The sequence below is a fragment of the Eptesicus fuscus genome, chromosome 21 (genome assembly GCF_027574615.1).
Source record: "Eptesicus fuscus isolate TK198812 chromosome 21, DD_ASM_mEF_20220401, whole genome shotgun sequence".
NCBI classification, from domain to species: domain Eukaryota; kingdom Metazoa; phylum Chordata; class Mammalia; order Chiroptera; family Vespertilionidae; genus Eptesicus; species Eptesicus fuscus.
Window position 1 is genome coordinate 48,714,827 of NC_072493.1, and position 10,212 is coordinate 48,725,038.

General features: G+C 62.7%; 1 protein-coding gene across 3 annotated transcripts in view; it reads right to left on the reverse strand.

Moving 5' to 3' along the window:
• Window positions 1–7,276, reverse strand: part of LOC114229990 (patr class I histocompatibility antigen, B-2 alpha chain-like) — a 41,350-nt gene extending 34,074 nt beyond the window's left edge. The window contains exons 1-7 of one of the 3 annotated variants that reach the window (XM_054711173.1): window positions 7,163–7,276; window positions 6,762–7,046; window positions 6,280–6,555; window positions 5,466–5,741; window positions 4,952–4,984; window positions 4,777–4,824; window positions 4,318–4,631 (exon numbers count right to left, since the gene is read on the reverse strand). In XM_054711173.1, coding sequence (XP_054567148.1) covers window positions 4,627–4,631; window positions 4,777–4,824; window positions 4,952–4,984; window positions 5,466–5,741; window positions 6,280–6,555; window positions 6,762–7,046; window positions 7,163–7,235 — 996 coding nt within the window. In that variant the 5' untranslated portion in view covers window positions 7,236–7,276 and the 3' untranslated portion in view covers window positions 4,318–4,626. Of the gene's footprint in view, window positions 1–4,317; window positions 4,632–4,776; window positions 4,825–4,951; window positions 4,985–5,465; window positions 5,742–6,279; window positions 6,556–6,761; window positions 7,047–7,162 lie in introns of those variants that run through there. The other 2 variants (XM_054711176.1, XM_054711175.1) reach the window with 2 other exon arrangements.
• Between the last annotated feature and the right edge of the window lie 2,936 nt (window positions 7,277–10,212).

Consider the following 10,212-nt stretch of genomic DNA (forward strand, 5'->3'; position numbering starts at 1 on the left):
CCACACGGCCCCCCTTTCCTTTCTGAGGAAAACACACAAACCCTTCACTGTGGGAGGGAGGCCCGTCCCCGCGGGAGCTGTCGCTGACCTCAGCGGCTCCCTGTCTGGCTGAGCCCCAGCACCCTTGTGGGCCCCTCACACCCCCAGCCCCGCCCAGGCCCCGCCTCAGGGAACTGAGCCCAGACCAGGGTCTCCCTCAGCCAGGCCCGCAGGGGAGGCGTCCGCGGCCCAGGGGCGTCCTGAGCGGGTTCCTGCTGCTCCCCAGTATCTCCGGCTCTGCTTCAACCTCGCTGGGGACCCAGACGCCCCCCTCGGCCCGGACCCCGGAGTCTCAGCGAGTGACCAGGGCCTCCTGCGCCCTGGCAAGTGGGGCCTCGTGGCTCAGGCGCCTGGGGACACGGGGACAGGACTGCAGAGGGGGCGCGGGTGCGGGTGGGATGGGGCGCTCAGCACGGGGTCCTGGTCGGTCCCTCCCCCTTGTCTCCTGCAGCCTCGCTCTCTGGGGGCCGCTTCCGTGTTTAAGGCCCGAGATGGCCTTTCTGTGCATTTCTGCCCAAGTCTGTTTCTCCCGCGACACCCTCCATCCTCCAGCTCATGTCCACCTGCCAGTCCCCCGGCCCCTTGTTCCCAGCAGACAGCTCCCCCAACATCTGCTACAACCAACCTCTGTGATGGCCCCCCCACCCCCCCAGATGCTGGTCCCTGAGCTCCTATCTCCCCTGAGGGCAGCTCTCTCCTCCTCCTTCCATCCAATGTCATTTCTGGTGACGGTGCCCGCTCTCTCCCAGACCCCGGATGGACCCATGAGGAGTGCTGTAAGTCCTCCTCAGAAGGTTCCAGAATCTCACCAGCCCACTATTCCCACGCTCACCCCGCGGAGGGATCTCCCGCCTGCACTTCGCAGACCCTCCCGCTCCCCCGCTGCCTCCCTTGCCCCCAGGTCTGCCCTCAGCTCAGCAGCCACAGAGACCTGTTCAAGGGGGCGTCACCCCATGTCCCTCCCCTGCTCCAATCTGTCCTGGGACCCCGCCTCCCTCCGCACAGCCCTGCCCTTCCCCCCTCTGCCCACGTGGTCCCCCGGCTCCCTCTCAGCTCCTCTCTCTGCTCTGCCCACAGCCTCCTCCTAGCTCTTCCCAGAGACCAGACCCTCCTGCCCCAGGGCATGCGCACTGCAGTTTCCCGCCTGGGCAGACCTGCCTCCAGAGGGCCTCCTGGGTCATGACCTTCCAACCTCTCCTCAAGGTCACCTCCCAGCGAGCCCCACACGGAACACTCATCAAACAGCCCCCGCCCTGTCCCACAGCCCACACCTGGTCCCCTTCCCATGGTGTCCCCAGAGCCCTCCCCTCTCTCCCCCTCCCCCTCCCTGTTCCCTGCCTCTTACACACCCTGTGCCCCTCACACCTGCCCACGGGACCGCGGGTCTCCCATTCCCCCTCAGTGAGGCCCCAGAGGTAACCCCATGCTCCCACCTGTCACTCAACCAGCCGCGGCTCCTGCAGGGGGAGCCCCTCCCTGTGCTGGACACAGTGACCTCATGGCTGTGGCCCCGGCTCAGCTGTCCTGGGGCGGCTGCAGCTCAGGGTGCCCCCGGGGACGTCACTGCACCTGCACTGCCCACAGCGCTGCTCCCCCAAACCTGCAGCTGCCCCCCTCCCCACATCCCGGGGCCCCTGGAGGCTGGAGAGAGGGCAGTGGGCAGAGCCCAGTCCCAGCAGGACCTGGTCTCAGAGGAGGAATGGGGACCCTCCTCTGTGCTAATTCCAGAACCGGGTTCCCTCCAAAGTTCAGGGAAGAACATGAGGCCCGGGAGGGAGGCAGGAGCCTGAAACCCACCGCTCCTCCCGGGGCCTGTGCGGGACCTGGGCCTGCGGGACAGTGACGGGCACATGTGCCCTGTGTCCGACGGGGCACCCGGAGAATGAGACCAACATTCACACACACACACACACACACACACACACACACACACACACTAACTGGAATAATATGCACAAGAGCAAAGAAACAACAAACACCTGAAGGTGGGGGCTGAGGGCAGGACCCAGGCCTGAGCCCAGGCTGATTTAAGGGTCCCCCAAAGCCTGCACTGTCCAGGGTCCTGACAATGCGCTGCAGTAGGGCATGAACAGGGCCTGGGGGTGTGAGGCCCTGTGACCACAGGTCCTGGTGGGACAGGGCTCCCCTGAGGGACAAGGTCAGAGGAGCAACAACATGACTCAGCCGAGGAGGGACCACGTCAAACCCATGATGCAACGGGCTCCGAGTGGGCACAGGCCCCACCACACCAGCTGCTCAGAGCCTCTCCTGTCCCGGCTGCCACAGGCTCCGCAGGCAGATTCTGGAAGCTTCTCAGGTTTCCTCTCACCCAGACCCAGCTGATTCTCTTTGTCTTTTCTTCATCCTTCGCCGGCCCATCCTCAGGCTCCTGAACCCTTGGCTGTGCTGACGCAGCACAGGTTTCTTGTCCATTTTTACTGGGGAATGAAGAGTCAACCACTTTCTCTCTAAGCTCCCACACTGTCCACAGGAGCAGTAAAAGCACTCTGCGAAGTAATAAAAGGTCACAGTGCATCGGGAACAAGTCCCCTTCTATCGGGGGCCGTGTGGAGTCACTGATTGGAGACCCTGGTCCCTTCACTCCTGTCCAGTGGAGCTGCCAACAGCTTCCCCTCAGCGTCCCCTGAGAAGAGACTCAGTCCCATTCCCACCTTTGTGTCTCCACATCGACTGCCTCATCCCGTCTCCTCTCGCCTCCACTGGAGCTGGTTCCCTGTCTTCCCCGGCTCTGCTCACGCAGGTACAGGTGTCCCGTGGGGCAGAGCGACTTCCCCTAAATTCCAGGATCTGTGCGATCCGTGTGCCCTCATTAAACCCCTCCTTTTATTACTTCTTTCAAGAGGGGAAGTGGCACAGCTGGATCTGGACCAAGGTTCGCGGCTGTGACAGCACATGTGTGGCCCCCATTGGGGGAGATTGGGGGACACGGTGGGAGTGCCCAACCGGTGAACGGGAGCCATCATGGAAGTTGGGCGGTTTGAGGTGCGTAAGGGCTGAACATCTCTTTCCGGAGCACAAGTCCGTTCTCACCAACAGGGGTCAGGGCTCTCTTTTCTCCACAGGTTTGCTGACAGGCGTCTCTCCGTTCTGTCCATCTGTCCTCTGACCTTTCACTCTCTCCCTCGTCCCATTTGTGATCTCCTGTCCTCCCGTGGGTGACGCTCAGCCTCTGACTCCCCCCGACATCCCACCCTGCCCTGTCTCTAGGTGCAGGGAGTACGGCCACAGCATTTCCCACCAGGTTTGAGACAATCACTCTCCCACCAGGAATGTATGAGAGAGAGGAGCCCACATTCCTGGGAACAGTTGGTTTTGTCTGACTGTCATTTCACCATGCGGGGAGGTGGCACCAACATCACATTGTGGCTGAACTTGAATGTCCTCTCTAAAACTGGTGGGCAATTTCCATCAATGTGTGGACCATGTACCATCCTCACCAGGAGGATGGCCTGGACTCTTGTTCATGAGGGGGTGGACTCTAGTAAGGTGCCAGCGTCCTTAACTACTGGGACCCTTTGGCTATTAATGGATCTGTGGGCAGTGACCTGTGGGATGAGAGAAAGTGCCTGGTCTTTGCCCCTGGCTCCTGGCACTGAGCCCCTAAACCCTGGGCACCTCCTGAGTGACAGGTGTCTTTGGGAGGCTGATGAGGTGGCTCTTGGCTGAGGGGCCTGGAGAGCATCAGGGTGGGGGCTGGTCCCCAGAAAGACCAAGCTGGTCAGAGGGCTGGAACGTTCAGGCCCTAGAAGGAGGCGGAGCAGGAGGAGCCTGAACACCCATCTCTCCTCACCACAGAGTCCTGGGTGCAGGGACCCTGGGCCTGCGGGGCACTGACGGCAAAAATGAGCCCTGATACTGTCCGATGGGGACGCCCAGAGAATGAGACCACAACTCCCACATGGAAACAGTAACAGGCATAGTGTCCACAAGAGCAAAGAAATGAACACCCAGGAGAGGAGGGCGGAGGGCGGGACCTAGGCCTGAGCCTCAGATGACGAGGGTCCTGGAAATGCTCAGCATTAGGACACGTGTCAAGGTCTGGGAGATGGGAGTCCCTGTCACCATAGGTCTTGGAGGGATAGGGTTCCCTGAGGGACAAGGTCAGAGGAGCAGAGAGGTGACCCGGCCCAGGAGTGACCACGTCAAAGCCCACGATGCACTGAGCACTGACCAGGAACAGGCCCCGACCACGCTCCGTCCTCACAGCCCCTCCCGTCCCGCCTGCAAAGAGCACAGAATACACAGGAATCTGCAAAATTCTTGGTGCTTCCATACATTTCCTCTCAGAAGACATATAATTACAGGGTCTCCTTTAATGACCGTCACCAGGCACGGGAAGAATTGAAGAACCAGGTCAATGCACAGCCTCATGTCAATCCGGAGCAGGAAGTTGTCACTCAGAGCCCCCAGGAGGAAAGGCAGGGAGGGGAGGGGAGGGCCCAGCTGCCTCTGCTGACAGGCAAGTGTGGGGAGCGGGCAGGGACAGCCCCCCCATCAGAGGTTCCTGAGTCAGGAAGTGGGAGCGTGGACACACCTTCCATCACTCAGTCCCCACAGGGCAGCTCCTCACGCTGTGGAGGACAATCATCATGAGCAGATCCAGGGCAGTGGCTGGAACTGGTGACATTCTCAAACCCACTTCATGCTCACAGTGTCCCACAGACTCCCCACCGCCCAGGCCTCCCTCTGCCCACCCCTCCCCACGGCAGGTCTCACCTTTAGAAGCCGAGAGAGACACATCAGAGCCCTGGGCGCTGTCACTGCCTGGGGGGGGGGGGGACACACCAGGACGGGGTCAGAGCCCCAGGACAGGAGACTAAGGAGGAACTATGGGAAGGGGGATCCCCATGGCTCCGGTCTGCCCTGTCCGGGGTCACCCCTCCATACTCACTGGCAGCCTGAGCGTAGCTCCCTCCTTTTCCACCTGCAGGAAGAAAACATCCCGTGAGAGACCAGGGAGGAGGCAGGGCCAGGAGGTCCTAAGGAAGCCCTATTCTTGGGCCCAGTGAAGTTTCCAGAACCCTGTGTACAGACCCAGGGCAGGACCAGGAACCTGAGGGAATAGCATGTGAGGGGACTGGACCCACCGCCCTCCTGGAGGTCTGTGCTCAGCAGGGACCTGCCCTCTGACCTGGGGCTGCTGGGAACGGGGTCCCACCACCAGCATCATCAGGTGGTAAGTGGTCCCTCATTTCCCACGGGCCTCACTGAGGAGTAAGTGTGAGAACAGAGCCCCACACTGGCCATCACATGCGTGGGTGGGGACGGTGCTTCCCGTGAATGAGGCAGGACACACGTCTACCTGGGCTTCAACCCCCAGTGGGACAGACACTCAGACCCCACCCCTGCCCACCTGAGCGCCTCCTCCCCCACATCACAGCTGCAGCCCCAAATCCCCTCCTCACCCCATCTCAGGGTCAGGGGCTCGGGCAGCCCCTCGTGCTGCACATGGCACGTGTATCTCTGCTCCTCGCCAGGGGGCACCCCCACGGCCGCCCACTTCTGGAAGGTGCCGTCCCCCGCAGGCCTGGTCTCCACCAGCTCTATGTCCTGGGTCTGGTCCTCCCCGTCACGCTGCCAGGTCAGGCTGATGTCCGCAGGGTAGAAGCCCAGCGCCCAGCACCTCAGGGTGACCTCATGGGCAGAGACTGGGTGGTGGGTCACGTGTGCCTTTGGAGGGTCTGAGGGGAGGGGACAAAATGCAGGAACTTTGCATCCGCCATGGGACACTCCAGCAGCGCCCATGTGACCATCCTGAGAGAGGACAGACACCTGGGTGGGGGAGGGAGCACACAGCACACACACCAGCCTGGACAGAGGCACCTGGAAGGACCTCCTAGTCTTTAGGAAGTTCTAGACTCAGAGAGACACAGCCCAGGGCAGGAGGCAGGTCTGTGAGGGGAGAAAAGGGATTTGTGGTCCTGACCTGGGTTGAGGCCACGTGACTCAGAAAAGCGGGGGTCAGGCCTCAGACATGGGGGGGGGGGGCAGCGCACAAGGCCTGAGAGAGGAGGTCCCCGAGGGTCCCAGAACCCCTGCAGGGCTCGTGGGAACCGCTGATGGGTCATTTCAGGGGTCCCTCTGGAACCTGATCTGGACATCCAGGAGGACCCCCTCCCTGACCCCAAGAAGGGGTGTCTGACACTGACCCCCTGTCCTGTCTCCTTGTAGGAGCCCCAGCCATTGGGAGAAGGGGGGCGGCCCCAGGGCCCCTGGTACCTGCGCGCAGCAGGGTCTCCTTCCCTTTGTCCAGGTGAATGAGGAGCCACTTCACACAGTCCCCCTCCAGGTAGCTCCTCTTTCTCTCTAACGCACTGGACGCCTCCCACTTGCGCTTTGTGATTTCAGCCGCTGCATCAGCCGCGTTCCAGGAGGTCAGGTCCTCGTTCATGGCGATGTAGTCCCTGCCGTCGTAGGCGTATTGGTGGTACGCGCGGAGGAGGCGTCCGTCGGGTCCCACATCACAGCCTCTAATCCTCTGGAAGATGTGAGACCCTGACCCCGCCCCGAGGTCAGCCCCGCACCAAGTTCAGCCCCGCCCCGCCCGCCCCGCGGGGACTGAATCTAAAACTGAGAGTGAAATCGGGCCACAGATCCCCCGCGTGGGGTCGGGCGGGTCCCGCCGTATCGGGGTGATGCTCGGACGCGACCCTGGCCCGTCCGTGGGGAGGGGGGTGGTGACGGGCCCGGCGGCGGCTCACCGTCCTCGCTCTGGTTGTAGTAGCCCAGCAGGGTCTGCATTTTCACTCGGAAACGCTGTGCTTCTCTCTTGGCTTCCAGCGTCTCCTCCTCCCAGTACTCCGGGTGCTCCCGCTCCACCCACGGCTGCTGCATCCACGGCGCCCGCGGCTCCATCCTCCCACTCGCCGCGTCGCTGTCGAACCGCACGAACTGCGTGTCGTCCACGAAGCCGACGGAGAGGTACCGGGGCTCCCCGCGGCCGGGCCGGGACACGGCGGTGCTGAAATACCTCATGGAATGGGGGCCTGGGGGGCGGACAGGGGGCAGGGCCGGGGCTGGACACGCGCCTTCCCGGGCCCGCGCCCCCGCCGGGTCCCCTCGCTCCTCCCCGCACAGCCGCCCCCTCCGACCCCGCACTGACCGGCCCGGCTGGGGGTCAGGACCAGCGCCCCCGAGAGCAGCAGGAGGAGGGTGGGGGGCCGCATGACCCGCATCCTGGGCGTCGGGGGACCTTCTGAGTCAGGGCGCTTCCGCGGAGGAGTTATAACCGGGAGCCGCGGGGACGCTGATTGGCTGCTCCGGAAACCGCTCAGCCAATGGGAGTGAGAGGTGGGGCCGTGTCCCGAGTATCCAGGAAAAAGGCGTGGACACAGGTTGGGAGAGGACAAGTGAAAACCAGGGCGCTGGGGAGTCCCCACCGCGGAGCTGCCCCCCCCCCCCCCGACTCTGTCCCCCGCTGAGACCTGAGCGCAGGCCCGGGCCCTGGACTCGGTCCTGACCCTCCTCCTGCGCGGAGCGCCCGTCACACGGTCCCCCCCCCCTCCCCCCAGGCCTGGCCCCAGCGCCGTGCTGTTCAGGGACTTTCCAAGGTTCTGGGGTCACCATCTCTGTGCAGCCTCACCCAGGAGGGAGGCGCCCCAAGAACCTTGTGTATGTGGTTCCGTCTGTCACAGTCACCACTCACGGAGTCACACAGAGGAAACAAGTATGAATCCACGGCGCATGCTCACTGCCTGTGAGAGGGTCACAGAGTCATGTTTTTATGAAAAACACCAATTTCCCAAGTGAACACGGAGGAGGGGGGCGGGGCTGCTCCCAGGTCACATCCGTGCCCGTCTCCCTGGGAGGCGCTGGGTGTTCACATTTGCTTCTGCGTTTTGTCTGTTCCTGTGGCTGCAGCTCATGGAGACATGGACGGCCTCACAGAAACGGGCAGGAGCAGGGTCACTGACCTTTCAGATCAGTGTGGTCTCCCCTGTGACAGTCACTGCAGCCACACACGTGGTCGTTCCTGAAAGGGGCTTTGCAAAGTGAGACCTGAAACCATATTGACTGTATTCTTCTTGTCTTAATTTTTAAATATATATATTTTATTTCAGGGACGGGGAGAGAGAGTAAGAAACATCAGTGATGAGAAAGAATCATTGATTGGCTGCCTCTTACACGCCCCACACTGGGGATCCAGCCTCCAACTCAGGCATGTGCTCTGACAAAAAGGTGGACTGTGACCTCCTGGTTCATAGGTCAATGTTCAACCACCGATCCGCTGGCTGGGGAATGTTGACTGTTTCCTGTTCTGTTCTGTCCCCGTCCCCAGGGCTGTCTTGCCGGTGGCTCTGTCCTCATGCAGGTGATGGAAAGGGAGGCCCGTGTCTCTCAGTCCCAGAGCCCTTCCCGGGCGGGTGCATTAATCCCCCGCCATCCCAGCTCACCTGTGTCTGTCCCCACAGAGCCCCCAGGACAGCGTGTCCGCTGGGAAGGGTCTAGCTGACGTGGTGGACCCAACTGTCCCCCATCCTGGTTTTCTCTCGGGGTGACATTCCATCAGACAACAGGCCTGTCCGCTGTCCCCTGCCCGGTGACATTTCCTGAGGGAGAAGCTCAGGCTCATGTGTGAGAACGTGAGTGCCGGTTCCCCCATCCCAGCGATCCTGGTGTGTGTGTCCTTCATTCTGTTCCGCACACACGGGCCAGGCCGGGGTGGCCCAGCGGCTGAGCACTGACCTCTGAACCAGGAGGTCAGGGTTCCATCCCCGGGGAGGCACCTGCTGGGCTGCAGGCTCCATCCCCAGTGGGGGGCGTGCAGGAGGCAGCCTGTCCATGGTTCTCTCCCATCATGGATGCTTCTCTACTCTCTCTCCCTCTCTCTTCCTCCTGAAATCAATAGAAATAATAATAATAATAAAGAGTTGGCTGGACGCGGCTGTGGAAAGGAGGGGGAGGAGAGGGGGAGCCAGCTGTGAAGGCCCCCCAGGCCCCCCGAGGTCCCGGCCGCCTGCGCAGTCTCTATGCCCGGGGCCCGCGGCCCCAGCGCTGACCTGATGGGAACACGCGGGCCCACGGGCGTGTCCGTGTGAAGAGGCCGCGTGGGCAGCAGAGAGCGTGGTGTGTGTGGGGCTCCCCTGGGGGCTCCTCCTCACGTGGAGACAGGGACGGGCCTTCCTGACTCTGTGGCGGGTCCCCCATAAAAGGAGGCTCCCCGTCCGTGGGGGGGGCCTTCCCTGCGCTCAGGAGTTTACAGGACGTGACGGGGCCCCCATCCCAGGGCTCAGCGCCAGGTGCCCCAGGACCGCCCCCCCTCCAGGCGCTGGACCTGGGAAAGAGTGGCTTCCCAGGGCGAGCCCGCACCCCCAGCGCTTCCCACTCTCCCGGGGGCGGGATTCCCACAGCCGCACCCGCAGCCCCAGCGCCGCCCCGTCTCTGCTGAAGGCAAGTGGGGCGGGGGAGGGGCCTGCCGGTGGCCCCAGGCCGGGTCCCCGGACGGACGCGGTGCAGCCTCGGGGCGGACCCCCACCCGGACCCGCTCTGGCTGCTTGCTCCGCGGGCGGGCCCTCGGCCCGGAGCCCGAGATGAGGGCAGCCCCCTCCTGGCCCCCCGCCCGCAGGAGGGGAGGCCACGCGCAGCGCCAGGACAGGACACAGTCCTGGGGGGGGGCGGGACGGCCCCTCCTCCTGCTCAGACCTGGGGCGCAGGGCCGAGCTCAGCCTCTGGGCTGCGCCTTTCCCTGGTGGTTGGGAAAGTGAGTCCGCGCTGGACGGAGCCCTCCTGACCCCGCACAGGACCCGCGGACCCGCAGGGAGGGGAGCCCCGGGGAAGGAGGGGGGCGCTCCTCGTGGGGCCTCGTCCTTGCAAAGGGGGCTGGGCCTCGGGAGGGGAGCCTGGGGGTGTGAGCTGAGCGCCCCCTTAGCACCCACCGCGAGAAGGTCTATTACTATTATTATTATTGTCTTTAAGAAATCCTCTCATTTATGCTGAAACCGGTTTGGCTCAGTGGATAGAGCGTGGGCCTCTGCACTGAAGGGTGACAGGTTCGATTCTGGTCAAGGGCATGTACCTTGGTTGCGCAGGAGGCAGCTGATCGATGTTTCTAACTCTTTCTCTCCTCTCTCCCTTCCTCTCTGTAAAAAATCAATAAAATATACTTTTTTTTTTAAAAAAAGAAACCCTCTCATTTAAAGGAGACCCTTTTTA